General features: G+C 41.0%; 1 protein-coding gene across 1 annotated transcript in view; it reads right to left on the bottom strand.

Moving 5' to 3' along the window:
- The window catches only part of LOC131135103 (calsyntenin-2-like), a 180,507-nt gene extending 159,999 nt beyond the window's left edge, over positions 1 to 20,508 (bottom strand). The window contains exon 1 of the mRNA XM_058080975.1: positions 20,178 to 20,508. Within this exon, the coding sequence (XP_057936958.1) occupies positions 20,178 to 20,241 (64 nt within the window). The 5' untranslated portion in view covers positions 20,242 to 20,508. The remainder of the gene's footprint in view (positions 1 to 20,177) is intronic.
- Between the last annotated feature and the right edge of the window lie 328 nt (positions 20,509 to 20,836).

Raw genomic sequence — 20,836 nt, 5'->3', positions numbered from 1 at the left:
CCATAGTAAGTGTCAATATAGTGATATATATAGCACATCATGACTGGTTCAAGACTCTTCATCCTTGTATTTAGCAAACATCAACTGCTTGTATTGTTTCTTGAATTGGCTCATCGTTGTGCATTGTTTGATTTCCTTACTCAATCCATTCCATAGTTTGATTCCACATACTGAAATGCTATGGCTAGCATAACGTAGTCCTAGCATAGAAGTGTTTCAAATTTATTGAAATTGCGGGAGTATCATTGTAGTATAAAAACCTGGGATGACCTTTGACCACATTCACAGTCAGTTCCCCTGCAATAGCGTGGCCTCACTTTTCACACTTCAATGTGAATTCCCGTTTACATGCACGCTCTCTAAAGTGATGATGGGTCACATACTGTGTGCCTCCGAAAGGCAAGAATTGATTACCCGTTTGGGCATCTCTATGTGGAGGTTGCTAGTTCTCCCAGAGAATGATACATACATCTACCAATAGCTGCCACTTGGAGAATCCCTCTGTCGAACTATTAACAAGAGGAGCGATAAAGCTAATTAAAATGACGTGCTGTGACTTTTGGATGATTTGGAGTCATTGTATTTTATTTCTATTCTGAATTGTGTTGTTTTTTCTCATTTTTGCGGTTCATTTTTAATGTTGTTTCTGAAGTGTGCCCCCAGCCAATTAGCGATGATCCCCTGAGCCACAGTTTGCGTACCCCTGCTTTGGTGGCTCTTTATCGGGGGTTCGTCACATGGCATCATCTCAGTGAGCAAACCACAACTCTAGTTGGCTTCATGGCTTCCTCCTCGCGGGTGTGTCGCTGTGACTGGAGTCGATCGAAGCGTGACAACAGTCAGCCTTGACAATATGCATCGCTAGTTGCTTGCCCGTGTGGTGTGCAATGGCACCTACAGGATTGGCGCGGGTACGGGTGTACAGGTGGGCGTGTTCATGCCCAAATGCATGCTGGCAGGACACTGATGTGACATGTGATGTGATGTGGCAACGCTGCAAACGCTGCAAATGACGTCGTATAGCGGCCTGTCACGATTCGGCGAATCGGAGCGCCACGATGCGGCCATCCGATATATGCGAGGGAAATTTAATGGAAATGCATTGGAACGGGACTGGAGATTTTGTCCGAAATAGGCGAAATCCGTTATAAAAAATCCGATATATGCAATTAATTTTTATTGGAAATGCATTACAGAAAAATCGGTTCTTTTTTATCTGTCCGTTGTGTGCGAATTTCCGATATATCCGAGTCCGATATATCCAAGGTTTACTGTATCACACATATTGTAGTGAATGAACTTGCATATTATTTGCATGGCTGAGTAGTGAATTCACCATAGCAAGATACCGTATGCTTAGACTAACTAAGGAACTAGGACAAGTTTAATATAGAACACACTTGTAAACTATACAGGTGCTTCCTTTTCCATCCCTCCGATCAGTTTGTGGTCCTTGGCCTCAAAATGTTAAAAAGAAAAGAAAATGGATCATATAAAGAAGCCACAACATCCTTGTTGAGTCATTATTTACATTTATCTATCATTTTTTTCCTAGCATTTATGTAAATATTTCACTAAATCTTCTTGGGTGTACTTGAATTAATGAGGTCACTTGTACTTTTTTTCAGAGCATAAAATTCAATCAACATGTGCAAAAGACAGAAGCCGAGAAAGAGGCTCATCTGTTTATTCACACCGCAGCACATAATTCAAAACAGTTATTTATATGAAAATTCAACAGATATCATCTTTGAATACGATTCAGCTTAATCTCACTCCAATTTTCTCAAACTCGGTGTGTGCTTTTCTCTAACCCTCTCAGCTGTTTTCCAGCTTTCCTTTAATTTCAACCTGTCAGTCATCTGCTCATCTTTGGCTACCATCACCTCTTCTGCACTCTTGAAACAGCCTGTCACAGATTGTCATCTATTTCTCTGCCATCTGCATGAAAGCCAATATCCCCTCCCTTGAAATTTCCAGTGTGGTGAAAACTGAGAGGAAGGTATCATTATGATGTCAATTCATAAACGTGGCGCCCCGTGGATTGCATGGATGACGGCGCCGATGCTACTAGAAAATGACTTGTCTGCATGGCGCAAGTCATCCGCCTTACTGAGGAGCTGCACAACAAACATTGGCCGATGCTTACGCTATACCGAGGCCGCAGACTGGAGGGAGACAAAGAGTGCAAAGTAAAAAACCATGGGGCCATAAATAGCATGAAGTGTGTGAACAAATGTTTGAGTTTGAGTGTGTGTGTGAGAGAATGCAAGAGCGAATGTCTTTCATGGTTCTACTAGGCACCTTACTTGTGGGCAGCAGGGAAGAATTTGACTATTAAAACGAACAGAGACACCCTACCACCCAAAGCCATATTCATACACAATAACTAAGTACAACTGTATTCTCGGTACATTGAATTTATCGCAACTGGACTGTTCAGGTTTTCTTCGAGTTTGGGTCGATTAAATTTTTACAATGATGCTGTCTTTGGCTGTCGACGGGTGAGTTTTGGATCACACATCCTTGGAAGAATTCCTTGGAAACAGATGGAAGGTTACACCTCATGATGACGTTGAATCGATCAGGAATGGAATGTTCAGGTTGTCTTCCATCGATTGAATGACCTGGGAATACAACGACCTGGATGGATGAGACTATTCATAAGGACGACGGCTGGCTTGGATTCTCCAACAAAGATGTGTCTGGTTTAGGCTCGCTGATGGACAATTTTGGGGAGTCAAATTTGGCAGCAATTTGGGGGATGGTGTTGGGGCAACACAGTTTTTCCTCTTGATATTCTCATCTTCAATGGCAGCTCTGCGAGTCGTCTCAAATAAGAACACTTGGACAGTGTGTTGCCAAGCTTGACCAGCAGTCAAAGATTTCCTAAGGGAGTCCTTAAATGGCTTCTTGGGTGCCCCTCTGTTGCGGTGAATAATGGAGAATTCCCCATAAAGGGCTGGGAATATCCTCCAACCTGGAAGGTTTTCCCGCCAATTGTAGCTGTGTCGGTATCTCGTGTTGGTAACCTCCACACGTCTAAACATCATAGTGTTGGTGATGGAGTTATCCAATTGATCTTGCAGAAGGAAGGACACCAGGAGTTTGAGGTGGTGTCTATAAGTCACCTAAGAATCATAGAGGACAGTGGGCATCATGACACATGACCTTGGTGGTGTTCTTCAGAGGCTTGTTCTTCTCCAGACGTGATGGTAGTATGTTCAGCCAAAAGTACTCTTTGCTTTGGCCAATCGGTTGTCTCTTCATTTTTATTCAGTGGAGCATCATCAGAGAAGAGTAGCTTTCAGATGAGTTGCTCCATGACCTTGGTGACATGTTCTGTACAGTAGTGTATTTAGATGGCACCTTCATTGTCTACATTTTTTTGTAACCTGTTATTGCATAATTGAAGAAGATGGTGGAGATGGGTTGGTCATTGGGAAAGACTACGTGAAGATGTTGCTGTATGTAACATTGCAACAACCTCGATGCTTCATGATCATAGCGTTCCATCCGACAGTGTTAAAGGCTTTATCCAGTCACAAAATGTTAGAGTCCTTTCTTCTGTTTGTGGCATTTTTCTTGAAGTCTTGAACTACCATAAGGTGTGAGGTGTACCTCTATTGGATCTGAAGCCACACTGACTTCTGGGAGATGGATTTCTGGAAAGTTCAACAGAATTCTTCCAAGTGTAGACTTATCTCCCTATAGTTGAAACAATCTCACCTCTTCTCTTTTTCTTATACAGTGTAATGATGACTGTGTCAGAGAGATCTCGTGGTAGCTTCCACAATAACACACAGAACATAAATAAAACATACAAATACTTCAATAGCCATTTTATTTGTTGTCTGGATGCCTGAATGCTTCCGAATCCCAGCAGGAAAATGCCAAATAACAGTGAGACACAATGTAAGTGTTTGTGTGCCACAGGATGATATGAAAAAGGAGAGGTCATTGATATTTGAATAGAATACATTTGCGCGTAGTAAAAGGTTGACGGGGTGCCAGCCAAGCGTCCTCTAGCAATATGCGTGATATTCAGAGTTGTAAAGGAGTAAAGAAATGTATGTTTTTGAATTGGGATAAAATGTTAAATACACGGCCGTGCACTAAGTCTTCAACAAACTGTAATGGCTGTGCTTGTTATTAAGGAAGATGTAGTCACCCATGCAGTTCCAACTGCATATGTCGATATTGTTATGACTCTTATTTACACGGTTAGACGGCAAACAGACGGCTGGTAGTATGTCGTCTGTGTGTTAAGAACGTCTGCCTGAGGAGTTGGGTACAAGAATAAACATGCAAGTCGTCTTCACCCACAACTTGTTGCCATTGGGCATTATAAAATGCTCTTTACATTAAAGCGGTATAAAATGCTCATTAAAGCGGCGAAGGTGCTCATCCAGCCCAAGTCCTGCTCGCAACCACACTAGCATGCTAAACTAAGCTAACCCCGCCAGCTTCCATTCACGCTCTGAGGTTCCGCCAGCCTTCACTGATGTTTATCAGCGTTTCAACCTGTTTAGTTTGGGAGGAGGCGGTTTAGTGTTTACTCTGCCGAGTAAATACTTCCCCACACGAACGTTCCTTGTCCTCACGATGACAGTGTTTCATTCATCTTATGCAGCAAAGTCCGCTGCAGAGCGCAAGTCGGCTTGCTTGTTTATCATTTATACCGGAATAAGTTATTTTCTTATCATAGGAAGACTCTACACCGGTATACCAGTATATTAAAAAATATCAACCAACCCTATAAGTGCAGCTCTTGGACTTATTGTATTACTAATCTTTACCCAAAAACTGAAACATTTACAGTTGATGTAACTGGCAGATTACAGCAACCAAAAAATAAAAAGACCTTTTGGGGGATCCTTTTGTAAGTTTTGACGGTTCCTGTCATGATCAGTTACAGGCTGCACCCCGAGATGCAGACACTGAGGCGCCGTGTGGGGAAACAAGTCTTTAACCGAGCTCCCACTGAGCTAAAACTACACATAAAAAAACACACAAAACATACAAAAAAACAAAGGAGGCAAAGCTTAAGCTAACAAAATTACACAATCAAGAGAACAAAAGCTACCTGGCCAATAGGAATAGCAAACACAGCAAAGGATCAAGATTACAACAGGAAAGCTGGCGCTGCTAATCTACTACTATCTACTAATACTACTAGTACTACTAATTATTCGGAGGAAGTGTGCTCCACTGCTTTTTTTTAAATATTTAGATGTAATAGTATTTTGTGTACACTTGAAACTGGATAAAAACTAAAAAGTTTCACTCCACAAGCCTTATTATCTAAAATAAGAATGGTCGATAGCAATGGTTCTTGGATTTAATTTCAAGTATTCATGTGACCTTTTTGTTCTGTTGGTGGCTGCAGCAACGTGACTCATTTTGCAGCAGAAAGAACCAGTTTGGCCTCTCAGGGTGGAGCTGGCTTGGAGTTTGTGGGGTGTGTGGACCCCACAGTATGGGAGACAGATGTTGGAGCAAAGATTGTCCATCTATACTCTGCCCATAATGAGAACTCGGGGGGGGGGGGGGGGGGGGGTCTCATCCACAAACATGAATTAGACTACCAAAAACATACAACTGTATTAAAAATGACGATGCTTGGTTTATAAATAAGTGTTGAAAAAAGTGTGACCTTCAAACACAGACGCATATCTATCCATGTTAAACTACAAGGTCAAGTGTGGTGGGGGTACAGTGAGTGTGTGTTTTATACATAGTCATTTATGAGGGGCTTGCATGGCATCTTAATTATGCAATAACCATGCAATAAACCTGTGGCTTGACCAACATGTAAACAGCTGTACATCGTGGATAGAACTTCCTGATTTGTATTACCTTGATTTTGCACTTTTTATGGTCTTTTTGTTCTCTGCTTTTGTTGCAGTTATGCTGGAATTTCTAAGAAAGACTAATAAAAGCATATCATATCTTATCTTATTCAATACGTTACTTGCCTTCAACTGCTAGTCATCTGCAATTTTGCAATTTTTTATTTTTTTGAGATTACAACCATGGTCAGGTTTGTTTTCAAAAATATATATTTTTTAAATAATTTATAAAATTGTTAATGACAAGTCAAAGGAAAACTAAATTAATTAATGCGATAGCTGCCAGCAAAAACTGAGGAATGATAGCCAGGAAGTCTTGCCACTGACATTGACAGTCAGCGGAGAGAACCAGGGTAGCAAAGCCAACTCACCCTAGCCAGCAAGGCTTTCTGGGTAATGGGCAGAGTGAGGAGGATGCGTCAGTCTTCACGCCAAGAGTGCTGTGTGAGTCGTTAAGTAAAATGGCAATGTTAGTTTTTGATGCAGCTTGTTCATTTGAAATTTAAAGTAAATCGTTTAGTAATAGTCCGCGTGTCAATATGAAAGAGATCACAATTTTTTTTTCTAAATTTTTGGTTGAGCTATCAAATGGCTAATGAGATTAACACATTTAAATCACAGTTTTCAAATAAAATAAACACGATTAATCACCATTTGCAACTATGTCTAAAATAAGCCAATTTCTACAGTATTTTATACGTATTTATACGAAGCGTGCTAAGATTGATCAGCCACCGATCAGTATCAGCCCATATCAGTGAAAAAGCACGATATCGATATCGGCTGATACTTGCTTTAAAACACTGATCCCCTCTTCAGCATTCAGAACAAGTTGTCTGGATGTGCAGGACTTCCTGTCTTTGTGAGAGTGTATACATTTTGCACCCTACAAAAAATGCCTCACCGGGTGGCGCTTTAAAAATCTTCAGATTGGTGCGGCATTTGGGGGCTGGTTGGTGAGTTGGGGCATTGCCGGGTAACTAAAACGCATACACATACACACACACACGTGTTGCATGTGTATCTGTCTATTTAGACCATACATACATACATAATAAATTGTAATGTTTGGAGTTCGGAGTGTCCATAAATGCTCGAAAATGAGGTAGTATATGGACGACAAAGGTCCTTGTGAGTTGGAGGTACATGTATATTGCACTGCTGCTGATGTGTTCATGTCAGAATAAACTTAAAGTGTCAGACCGTGTGACTCCGTCTGGCTTGCCGTCATGTGATTGCATTTTTAAAAGTAATTATTGAAATAAATGTGTTTTTTTTTGACAGCATTAATTTTTTTGTGCAGCTGTAGGGGAAATCAAGTGAAAACAATCGAATCCTAAGGGAGGATAAAAGCAGAAGTCATATTAAAAATGTATCTCTTAAGTACTCTCAGTTTAGATGGAGGATATCAGCACATTCTCAGGGAAGGGTTGAAAGTAAGGAAGAAAGACGACGAGCGACGCATCCTAAGGGACGCGGGGAATGGTGCGATAACACCGGGCTAAGTCTTCCCTTCTGTAATTGCCTCCTTGCCAATGCTTCGCCAAGAAGCCACGTGGGAGAGAGGAAGAGGATGATCACCAAAGATGACACGGGAGATGAGATGGGCGATATCATCGGCTTCAGGATGAGATAAAGGCGGACAAGGAAAATAAATAGATGAGTGTGAGATAGAACAAACGTTGAACAAGGAGAGCGAAGGGATGCAAAGTGGTGGGAGGAGCAGGTACACGGTGACCCAGATCCTCCTCGACATTAGCACGGTGGGAGATGCAATGGCGGCATGAGCAGAGCCCACAACGCAGGATGAAGAAGAGAGACACGCCACGGGATGAAGAATGAACATACCGGAATAAAGAAGAAAAACACAACACGCGTTTCAAACTATAAATAAGTCAGACAAATGACTTTAAATACTTTCTTTCTTTCCTAAAACACGCAGGGACAAATGAGGCCCTGAGCATCCAGTTAAAACGGAAACAACGAAAGAGTTCATATCCCCCAGGAAGCACACACACACACACACACACACACACACAGAGTTCATCTTCTCTTTGTATGTATGTGCACACTCTCTGTAGATGTAGCACAGACTCAACTGAATATACAGTTATGTTCATCTGTCAATGGCTTATTACACATAGTTTATTGCTCAATTACAGATGATTTTGCAGGAAATCTACGCTACACACAATACTACAGTAAACCTCGGATATATCCGATTCAATTGTTCCCACTGGTTTGGTCCGATATAAGCGAAATCCGTTATATGCGTATACCGGAAAATATATCCGGTATATGCGTAAATCGGATTTTATCCGTTATAAAAGGGCACTTCCTTGACTATGTTTCCAATGTACCTGGACTGGGCAATGAAAAGAGACGTAAGGTAATGAGAATTGAACTTTATTGGACTCTGAGCATAACAAATTAATTAAGCTAGGCCCTGTTACGCCCGTCAGGCCTACGTTATTTCCAATAGTGAGGTTAAGATCTCATTCACTGCTGTGCTAGTATTATTGACGTCACTCACTTTTATATTTGTCCTAAATCTGGAGCCAGGAGAACGACAATAGCCAGTGACATCAACAAGATTAGCATAACGATGCGGCCATCCGATATATGCCAGGGAAATTTCATGGAAATGCATTGGAACGGGACTGGAGATTTTGTCCGAAATGGGCGAAATCCGTTATAAAAAATCTGATATATGCAATGAATTTTTATTGGAAATGCATTACAGAAAAATCGGTTCTTTTTATCTGTCCGTTGTGAGCGAATTTCCGATATATCCGAGTCCGATATATCCGAGGTTTACTGTACTACTGTACTACACAAACCTACAAAACAAGCAACATTTGATATTTTATGTTTTGCCTCAAATCCTTAAACCCTTATCCTCACTCAGGTCGTGGGTATGCTGGAGCCTATCCCAGCTGTCTTTGGGCGAGAGGCGGGGTAAGACCATTCACACTCACATTCATACCTATGGACAATTTGGAGTCGCCAATTAACCTAGCATGTTTTTGGAAAGGGCTGCACGGTGGGCGAGTGGTTAGTGCGCAGACCTCACCGCTAGACGACCAGGGTTCAATTCCACACTCGGCCATCTCTGTGTGGAGTTTGCATGTTCTCCCCGTGCATGCGTGGGTTTTCTCCGGGTACTCCGGTTTCCTCCCACATTCCAAAAACATGCTAGGTTAATTAGCCACTCCAAATTGTCCATAGGTATGAATGTGAGTGTGAATGGTTGTTTGTCTATATACGTATGTGCCCTGGGATTGGCTGGCCACCAGTCTAGGGTGTACCCCGCCTCTCGCCTAAAGACAGCTGGGATAGGCTTCAGCATGCCCCTTGACCCTTGTGAAGACAAGCAGTTGAAAATGAATGAGTAAATGAATGTTTTTGGAATGGGGGAGGAAACCGGAGTACCAGGAGAAAACCCACTCACACACGGAGAGAACATGCCAACTCCATACATGCATAGCAAGAAATGGGCAAGAGAATTGATGATTTAAGTTATGCGATTAAAAAAAGTCATAAAAGTAAACAATTGATCTCATCCAAAGTATTTCCCCACCAACTTCCTTCGTGGTTTTTATTGGAACAACAACTTTTTGAACTTGAATTTAGTGAAAACACCCCATCATCTAGACAAATTACCATCATATTTCCCTTTGTAGAAGATAATTACACTTTATCATTGAGATGCTGCACATTCCCCAACCATTTATGCCCATCCATCTGTCACTCATCAATCACTGCTCAAGCTGATCATATCTGTGACAGGCTGTCAGGTCCCCAGTGTTCTCTCACTCATCTCCACCCCTCCAATCATCTTGCACGCTGCTATATGTACATGCCCGCTCGCAGCAAAGCTAATAGAAGGACAAAGGCTTCCAATTCATCTTATGTCTGAACAATGAATTGCTCCATTGCTGGCTTTTTTTTTCTTTCTTAGTGCCGCTGGATCTTTTCAGCACCAAGGACAGTGCTCCACATTTGACAATGGTCATCTGTTGTTTTGGATTTTTCCACACAGATACTACCCCTCCATGTGAATATAATATATATACTGCACTTATATTGAACAAATCATGAATGAAGATAATGGACTGAATGCAGCAACAAATAAAAACTATAATAATACTTAAAATAATAATAATAATACTTATAATAATACAATGTAAGAACCGTGTGGGCAGCAGGGGACATGTTGCATATAATCCCCTAACATATATGTAGCTAATAACAAACAAATATAGCTGTAAAGAAATAAACGGTTAAATCTGCACTCATTCCCCATCAGAGTGGCTGCAGAAGGATGATGCATTCGGGAGCATCTGTTAAAAAGCTGGAATACTGGCACGGATAAAGGTCACGACTAAAGAACATCTTTTAATGTATTGCTAAAGTCAAGTTAAAATTGTAACTGCTAAGCCTTTCAACTGCTGTGCATCTCTCCAGCAGCCGCCAGGTGGTCACAGGAACCTGTTCAAAGTTTGCTCCTCACTTAAGGGATGCGGTTGGTCAAGTGCAACACAAGAGAGCAGGCCGACGGCTTCCCCCAAAAGCTCCTCTGTGCCATAAATCAACATCTGTGCAAAAGAAATTGCTGGTCGTAGAGGAAGTTTGGAGACAAGAAGAGGCAGAGAGACGAGCCAAAGCTGTCTCAATGCCCAGGCAGGGAAGATGAACCAACTGGAAGAGTCTGAAAAAGCTTAGATGGCATGACATCTGGCAGATGGAGGGAGAACGGCAAAGTTTTATCAGCAGAGCCGAGTATTACCTGCTATCTTACGCCCAATATGGAAAAAATGAAGCACCCACATCCCAAAGGCTTATTCTACCAGGGTGCACTACCAGCCTCACCCAAGGACGCTACACTTGGCGGCATAACCGAGTACAAACGACCATATAACATCATGTCCACTCCACCCAGTTCATACCAGTCACTCATCCTGAAGAACACCAAACAACACCAAAGGATACTGAATTAAGTATTCTACAACCTCCTTGAATTGGAGACTGAAAATGGCCCTGGAAAAAAAGCTTGTGTTTGCCCCGGAAAGTGACGACCGCAGCACTCGGCCCAGACACGGTCATGGAACAGATCCACCACCGGTCTCTTCAGGAAGATCAGGGGGTTGCTCCTTCCAACAAGCTATCAAAGCTCGATCAAGTGTCAAAAAAGCAGCAATTGGCTCTGGATAAGGCAGAGTAACGCCTTTGGATAACAACGGTATACAGTCAGGTATACAGCCAGGTATACAGCCAGGTATACAGCCAGGTATACAGCCAGGTGTACAGCCAGGTGTACAGCCAGGTATACAGCCAGGTGTACAGCCAGGTATACACTCGGCTCAGGGAGAAGGATGACCCTGCCATGCAAAGTCCATAAAGGGCATAGCACAAAGGGAACTGTACCTGGGATGCTGGCTAAAGCCCTCTGGAGAAGTCGTGTACAGTACCAGGTAACAGTATCCTAGGGTTTCCGCTACATGTAGTTGATCGTAGTAGTACACATCACATAAATCAACTACTTCTAGCCATGTGGGTGATAAACAACAGTGCATATCAAGAGTATGTTAACTCCTCCTTGTTTACGTCTCTGCTGACCTCCTCAACATACTTTTGGAATCGAGCAAAAATGTGAAAAACACAACAAAATATTAGGAGAAAGAATACCACAAGCTACCCAGCATGCCTTGCAGTGGGAATATATGAGTGTTGTTTGGCATAGATATTGATATGAATGCACACATGGTGCAGTCGGTATGTTACTGTGTCAATCATGTGTGTTGACGTGTAAGTCAACTGCAGGTCATGTTGCCAGCTACAGAATTTCTATATGGCAGCGATGGATTAAGGAATTTGGTGGGCCTGAAATGGCCCGTGGGCCGCAGTTTGCCCACCCCTACTCTCTCTTGGCCATGAATTGACATGGATGGATGGATGGATGGATGGATGGATGGATGGATGGATGGATGGATGGATGGATGGGTGGGTGGGTGGGTGGATGGATGGATGCGTGGATGGATGGATGGATGGGTGGGTGGTTGGATGGGTGGATGTGTGGATGGGTGGATGGATGGACTTTATTTATTGTCATTGTGCAATGACACAGCAGTGAAATTGCTAACGAAATGTCGTTGCCTGGCTCCCGTGTAATAATAAATAATAATAATAATAATAATGTTGAGAATAAATAGAAATTTGTACAAATAAACCATAACAATGATGAGCCATAATAGAAAAAACTAAGTTTGATGATGCTGCAGCGGCATCACCAGAACTTTAAAAATCCTCCAGACTTTACCTGCTTTTCACCACTCAACTCCGACGGCCAACATCAAGAGTGCCAAATATCCAAATAGGTTGAAATATCTAATTTTAGTGGTTTTAGCCTTTTGATGGCTTATATCAAATATGTGTATGAACATGTCACTGCACAAATGCCAGTGATGTACTGTGCAAGTAGATAAGCTCTGTCAAGCCCTCTTCAGCTTGTCATTGGCTAACATATGGGAAGCTGTTACTGTTACTGTCATTGAAAATGTGATGGATTAGTTGACCGTAAGCACATGAAAGGAAGGATATACACAACGTGTATGTATGAATAATCAGTCATTTGTGTCTGTGCCCGTATGTGGGTGTGCATACTAGTGATGCAAGCTGGAGTCATGTAAGATTAGACTCAAAGAAGCAACAATGAGCAGTTGATTAATATGTTTGTGCAGGCTGCTGGTACCCGTGGATTATCATCAAGCTTGCAAAATGTTAACAAATACGCAGCGATAATGGGCTTTTTGCAAAGTGTGTGTTGACTTTAAATCCAGAGCGAGTGCTTATGGCAAGGAAATGGGCTCATGGAAAACTGGTCCTGGTTTTACATATGCAGGTGCACTTGAAGTTCTTCAAACCCCATTTTAATTTGCAATTGCAGTCGAACCTAAGGGACAAAAAATGTTTAAAAAAATGTTCATCAGCTGATCAAATGTTTAAGACCAAAGTTTAAAAAAACAGAAACCCTTGTAAAATGTTGATACAAGCTTCAAAAAAGGACTCAGTAATGAGTAGCAGCACCATTCTTGTTAATGACTTAAAACATTAATGGTTTCCGGGGGGGGGGGTTGTTTGATTTTTGCTCTAGGTGGTGAAGATGGCTTCGTGGAGGGTGTCTGCAGATTTATCACCGGTTATTATCAACTCCTATACTGTTTATCAACTGCTATAAAGTTGGGTTCGGCAGCTATCCAGAAGTCCTCGTGAGCACTTGGGAGTATTACCAATCACTGTGGAGTGGGTGGAATAAATTAAAATAGACTGGATGGATGGATGGATGGATGGATGGATGGATGGATGGATGGATGGATGGATGGATGGGTGGATGGATGGGTGGATGGGTGGATGGATAGATGGATGGATGGGTGGATGGGTGGATGGATGGATGGATGGATGGATGGATGGATGGATGGATGGGTGGATGGATGGGTGGATGGGTGGATGGATGGATGGGTGGGTGGGTGGGTGAGTGGGTGATTGGATGGATGGATGGATGGATGGATGGATGGATGGATGGATGGATGGGTGGATGGATGGGTCGGTGGGTGGGTGGGTGGTTGGGTGGATAGAAGGATGGATGGGTGGATGGAAGGATGGGTGGATGGGTGGGTGGATGGATGGATGGGTGGATGGATGGAAGCGGGAAGCACAAAGTCCAAAGAAATCGAAGGAAGAAAGAAGTCCCGAAGTCAAGACAAAGGGCCAAAAAGTGAGCATAATAGGTCCCCTTTAAGTGTGTGGGAGTAGAGAGTATCCAGGACTTCCAATCAGACGTCTGAAAGGGTACGCCATGGTGAAAAGTTTGGGAACCACTGATGTAAGGCACATACATTTTAGAGTATTTCTTGTACTTTGTATTATGAAAAGTGGCGGTATATAAAATGTAACTGACAAGGAGCCATTGCCTTAGAGTCGGCTACGTTGCAATGGCGGGTGCATGGTCTTCCGTACCTTCAGTACATGGCGTGTGATTGACTGGCTACCAGTTTAGGATGCACCACCACGTCTCTCCCAGCTTAGTGACCCTGAATATAATAAGACAGGATTGAGAATGAATGGAGATGATGCCTCAGTGGCTTTCCTTTATTATCACCATTACGTATGTCGTTACTGTAAATTGAGGTTGGTGGTATCAGCTGGACATCCCATAGGTGATATGAACAGCGCCCCTGCTGACTGGACACAAGTAGCGCGCTCCATTTAGTTTCATTTGCTTCACGACTCCATTGAAAAGAACTCCACACTGACGCTCATTACTGAAGCAGCGTATCATCTTCACAGCTCACTTTTTTCCTCTTGTTTGTCGAGGACGACTGTGAAACTGGCCCGGGATCAGTGGCTTGGCCTTCCTCCATCACAGCAACCATCAAGCCCTTCAAGCTACTCAAATGGCACACGGCCGGCTGCAGCGTGCTGACTGGAGCTTAGAAAGCGTAGGGCAAAGCAGAATTATTAAATATCTGTGATGTTCCTCCATATCGCTAAGCCCGGCCTGCCTGGCTGCGATGGCCCAGCTAGGATTTAGCCCGCATCTTGTGTCACAGCCTTGTTGGAGGATTTATGGTGCACCCCCGTAGTACACTTTCCAATGAGGAAAGATGAATGTTCCTTTTCGCCACCCTCTTTTTCACATTTTGTACACACACGCAAACTGTATATACTGTAGAAGTCCATGTTAATTAATCCTACTATTGACTAGACACCCCAGTCACACTTTAACCCTTAGATGCACGAGTGACTGGACCCTACACTCTTCCATAAGTGGCTCAAAAATGACCCATGCTAGAATCAATGTGTTTTTGTGCCAATTTTGCCATTTTGGTTAGGAATAATCACTTGTATGATATTTAGTATTATATTTAGGACCACACAAGAATGATTTCATGTTAGAAACATCTTCATTTTTCACTTGTTTACATCTTTGGAAAAGAAAATGACCTCATACAACAATAGAAAAAGTGAGGATCCATTGTGTGTTGCATAGGGGATGCGTGCATCACACAACCAGAAGATCTTTAGGCCATACTGGACAAAAGTCTGGGTCATCAGACATTTCGGACTCAGGATCCAACCACGTTACTGCCTCTCCATCCTCCAGCATCTGTAGGACCATTTCAGCTGTGTAGCTAGCAGCCAAGGCATGCATAAGTAATGGCCAACAATACATATAGTAATGTTAGCCAGTTATAAAGTAGGCTAATTTGTTGATAATACTAACAGTCATGAAAGACACATACACAATATTATATGAAGATAATACTTCTTGCATTAGCACTTCATGTCTAAAATAATCTTCCTGGGGGTGACACTTCTAATATAGTCTGTGTGGTCTACAGTTCATTTATTCCTGACAGCTAAAGTTGATAAGAATCAAAGGTTCCGATTGGATTCCATAGAAAATACATGCGGATCATTTTTGACCCACTTATGGAAGGTTGGGGTAGTAACACAGAAACGAAAATTTCTTAAAATGTATAAAAGGTAAGTTAAAAATGTGAATGGCATGAGATCAAAAACATGTTTTTTGAGGAATACCTGGAATATGAAATGATAAAAAATGTAATTACAAAGATATTTCAAGAAAACAACCTGACCGGGTCATTTTTGACCCACTTATGGAAGGTTGGGGTAGTAACACAAAAACAAAAAATTTTAAAATGTATAAAAGGTAAGTAAAAACAGGTAGATCAGGTCGTTTGTAAGAAGATGACACTTGTTAAAAGTTGCATCAAACTAGGTAATCATGTGAATGGCATGATATCAAAAACATGTTTTTTGAGGAATACCTGGAATATGAAATGATAACAATTTTTCATTACAAAGATATTTCAAGAAAACAACCTGACCGGGTCATTTTTGACCCACTTATGCATCTAAGGGTTAAAGCATGTTAAAAACGGTTTTAACCCGGCAGGAGAAATCCCACATAACGAAGCAGCAAAACGTTTCCACCAAAAAAGAAAGCCAGTTAGAAGCTGAATTAAAATATACTGACTTGATAATGAGATATCTAAATTCAGATTTTATACACTGCTTGGAATTACACAAAAGCGTTTCTCCAGGCAGAAGCTCTACGGAGCTTTCTCGGCTGTCTAATGATTCTCCCTGTTGAACGATGACACGGTCAGTCCTGGTGAGAACCATTGAGCCACTCAATGTATCTGCAGGGCAATATTATGCAGATTCCAACTTCACATCCTTCTTTTGCATACATGGTGGCTGTCAACATGTTGGCTGCAATGCCAGTCTCCCGCGTGTGCAGGGCCAAACGCCCCCCAACACACCCCCGCCTGCACAGCAAGCGGCAAGGCACGTTAGCAGTTTAAGCTGACAACTCTGAGGCGCATACTACTAAGTGGATGCAGACAGATTTAGACATGCACCACGACTTTAAAAGGATGACTGGAGGGTAACGGCGATTAAAAGAGGTTGTGTATCCACGCTTTCCTGGAACGAAACGCTGGCTAAACAGAAAATGACAGAACCGGCGGCCCTTCGATAGTTAACTGGAAAACAGCAGAGGTGCAACCGTCATCGTATTTCTCATAAATAACACCAGTTTGGTTGTCATTTCCAAAATAGTGGGACATATTCCCTGTTCCCCGAGGCCTTCAAGTTTGTAGCTTTCTTCATTCTTGCCATTCTTTACAACACAAAGCAACACGGGTCATTTTGTAGTTCTTAGTACTTATAATATTTAGCATCAACTGTACTGGACTTTGGGCCTGGTGGTCATGTGATGTGCAAAAGAGTTGATGCTTTTTAAGAGAATCCGTTCCTACCAAGTAAGAGCAAACTCCCCATCTGTCAGGACGGGCTAAGGCTGGGAAATATATCGATATTGTTAAAGTCAAACTTATCATTCATATCAATATAGACTGGATTTCTCTCGTTTTCAGAAGCTACCATATTATAAACAATATATAAACAACTTCATCACTCTTATCTGCAAACCCTTTGACGACATATTTTCTCAAAAGTGACTAGCAACAAATCGGACGTCACAATCACTCTGCGTTACTTTGTCACCGTATCAATGTGACCTGTTGCGATCGTCTGTCCATTCTTGTGTATGTGATGAAAGGCTGTGACGCTCGCATTTTCATCGCTGTGGAACGCATACGGAAATAAGGAGATTGATATGAACAGAGATACGAACCAGCGATTGTGAAGCAAATGTGTTACTCTTTGGAACACATATCGTTTTAGGAAGCCAAACTTTTTTCTTAAAGTGGCCCCAGCATCTAACCGGAAGTACGTTTCTCTTCGCCAAAATCCAACCAGAACTGGGGGATAAGTCACCGTTTCTGCACCGTACGACTGATGGGGATGCCATACAACTTCATGTCAACAAATCCAAACTATCCCTTTAAGGAACAAGGAACTCAATCCCAATGTGGATATAAACTGCATTATGTCTTGTTTTTGTATTATTATGTCTGCTGTATTGGGTAATATGAGTGTAAAGGTGACTGTGGAGGTGTTATTTCATGTTTGGAGGGCTCTAATAATGATAAAATCCACATTTAGAAGATTGAAAACTGCTACAAAAATATTCAATTTCCAAAGAATGCGTCCTACTTTATGGAAATTCACTGACCACAGTAAGGTCTGCAACCAATTAACTGAGATAAACAAGGTATTGCTGTATGAAATATATAAAAACAGACGCTTTTTATCGCACAGAGTATCTCAGAGTGCAATGGTTAGTTTTCAGTTTGGTAAAGGTGTGACAATGTAGAAACAGAACCGGCATTACTGTTATTTAAATTGTGTAATAAAAGAAGAAGGTATTGATCTGTTCTACATGCAAGGGATCATTAAATTACTTATGTCGTGACCTGATACTATATATAGTTATATTTCTAGTTATTATTTTTGTCTCAAAGTGATTTTTTCCATGTAATAATGCAAAAATGTTACTATGTTTGTCATTATTTTCAATATAAACATCATTACATGGCAGTTCAGAACATTACATATTACAGTAAGCCCGCTTGTTCAGTCGATGCACATTCAGTATGAGATGAACCCTTGAACCGTGGGCCAGGTCAAGGCCTGCAGAAGGTAACTTTCCATATGTTTTCACCCTAAGGCAACCACAGCCGGCCAAGCATCGGCAGGGAGGCTGTTTCCTGTGTCACGGGGCACCAAGGGTGACATCTTTACACACTCGTGGCGTCTCGGTACAGCCGGGCCAAACTGACAGGTGTCACCTTATTTGATTTGATTTTTCCTGCGCGAAAGCCAGACTCGGTCTGCAGGGAGTTGATTAGCAAGAACCTGTTGCCACATTTACCCACGGCACAATGCCAGGCTCATGAGAGAATTGAGCAGACATGCCGCATGGGGGGGGGCACACTGGTAGACCTAAAATTAGCTCAGCAATGAAGCGAGACTGCCAACAGTATGCCACGTATTTATGACATCTGAGTGTCATTATCACATTATTTGTTGCATGGAATTCAAATATGCTAATTGCAGCTATATATCATATTAGCTAGGTGAATTATTGCTGTCACTCCAAAGGTTTTTTGAGACCACAAATGTACACACAACATCCATGAATTAGCACAAAAAATCTATTCAACTTCGCATCCTCCTTCAAATGATGTGACAACTTCATAATTCATCCACACCCTGAAGTGCCCCAGAAGCCTCTTTATGATAGCAAATATTGGTAATATTCATCATATAAATGCCAGCATACACGAACAACACAACAAAACTACTGTGCAGAGGTCAGGGAAATGATCTTTAATAAAGACATGATGAGCTCACTTCTGCTCTGCTGCTATAAAATAAAAGTACGCTTAAGTACTTTCAAGGGGTACATCCTGTCGCCAGACACTTTATTGGGTACACCTGCACAATATGATACATACAGTATAATGTACTAATGCTGTTATTTCAACAATATACTAGTTTACTGTGTCGATATGCATTGTATGAAGTGCTTGCAATATGTTGGTTGGTAATACTCACAGTATGATGCAGTACGGGTGTACACCCCCCAAAAACTATTACTACAAGACACAATCAATGAAATTAGCACCGTCAAGTTAGAATTTGTATAGGTTTTGTATTGATTCTCGCCAGCCCACACCTATTATGATTATTATGATTATGATTATGATTATGATTATGATTATGATTATGATTATTAATAATAATAATAATAATAATAATAATAGTGATACAAATAATAATAATAATAATTATAATTATAATACATAAAATAAATAAATAAATGCTGATGATTATTATTGTTATTATTATTATTATTGTTATTATTATTATTATTATTAATAATAATAATAATAATAATAATAATAATAAATTATATTATTAAATTATAATTATAAATTATTATTAATAATAACAATCATCATCATCATCATCATCATTTACTTATTTATTTATTTTATTTATTTTATTTATTTATTTTTTTGCAAGAAACTACCGAAGTACATGTGGGACAGCAATTATTATTGACAATAGAAGTTAGGGTTAGGGTTAGGGTTATTATTATTATTATTATTATTATTATTATTATTATTGTTAAAATAATTTATTTATTTATTTTAGCAAGAAACTACCGAAATACATGTGGGACAGCAATTATTATTGACAGTAGAGGCTAGGGTTATTAGTATTATTAATAATAATCATAATTTATGTATTTATTTATGTAATTTTTTTTAGCAAGAAACTACCGGATTACATGTGGACAGCAATTATTATTGACAGGGTTAGGGTTAACCCTAAGGTTAGGGTTATTAATAATAATAATAATAATAATAATAATAATAATAATAATAATAATAATAATAATAATAATAATAATAATAATAATAATAATAATAATAATGAAAGCATTTATTTATTTATTTATTTATTTTAGCAATAAACTACCGAAGTACATGTGGGACAGCACTAATTATTGACAGTAGAGGTTAGGGTTAACCCTAAGGTTAGGGTTATTATTATTATTATTATTAACAATAATAATAATAATCATTTAGTATGTATTTATTTATATATTTTTAGCAAGAAACTACGGAAGTACATGTGGGACAGCAAAAGGAGGAGCAATAGAGACCAGAGTGCATCATTCATCTGCATCACAAACACAAAGCTGCAGTCCCACCGCACAGTAGAGCTGCCCTTCATATACCATCATATAGTACACGATATGATACTACTATCATATAGTATACAGTATACAGTATACAGTATACAGTATATAGTACGTCCTACCTTTGGAGTGAGCCGCGCTCAAGCCCAAAGCGACCACAGCCAACAGTCCGGCTGCAGTCAGCATCTTCTCAGTGGAGACCTCGCTCCTTTTCCTCTTTGCTCCTTATTTGATCTCCTTCTCTCCTCCTCCTCCTTCCCCTCCTTCTTCTTCTTCCTGTACTTCTCTTTTGCTTCCCACTCTCGGAGTTGCAAGGGACACGTTGTTGGTTGATTGAATGTTCGGGGGGAAATGGGCTGCGTGGTGCGTTCAAGGGTTCCACGATGCACTGGAGTGGAGTGGTTTCTGCTGAGACGGGACCAGGCGCAGGCGGTGTAGCCCGGGACTGGACCCACCGACGTCACAGGGAAGAGAGAGAGATTTTGCAAATCCCTCCCTCCTCCTTATCGTCCACCCTCCTCCCTCCCTCCCCCCTTGCGAGCTTGCATGCCGAGGTAGGATCCACGGAGGGAAGATGCTCCCACTCATTCACTCTCCACGCAATTGTGTCAATGAGAGCCAATACAAGAGATGGACTTAAAAAGTTGGTACAATTCGTAGTTTTTACCGACTTTCACATTATGGACATTTCATTTGGAGTGACATTTCAATCAAACACGATCTTTGGATTTACTGTTGTACATATATTACATTACAATATATAACAATATAACTTCACTAC

The sequence above is a fragment of the Doryrhamphus excisus genome, chromosome 8, assembly GCF_030265055.1.
Source record: "Doryrhamphus excisus isolate RoL2022-K1 chromosome 8, RoL_Dexc_1.0, whole genome shotgun sequence".
Taxonomy (NCBI): Eukaryota; Metazoa; Chordata; class Actinopteri; order Syngnathiformes; family Syngnathidae; genus Doryrhamphus; species Doryrhamphus excisus.
Note: the sequence above shows the minus strand (reverse complement) of the source record. Positions and strands in the feature narration are given on the sequence as shown.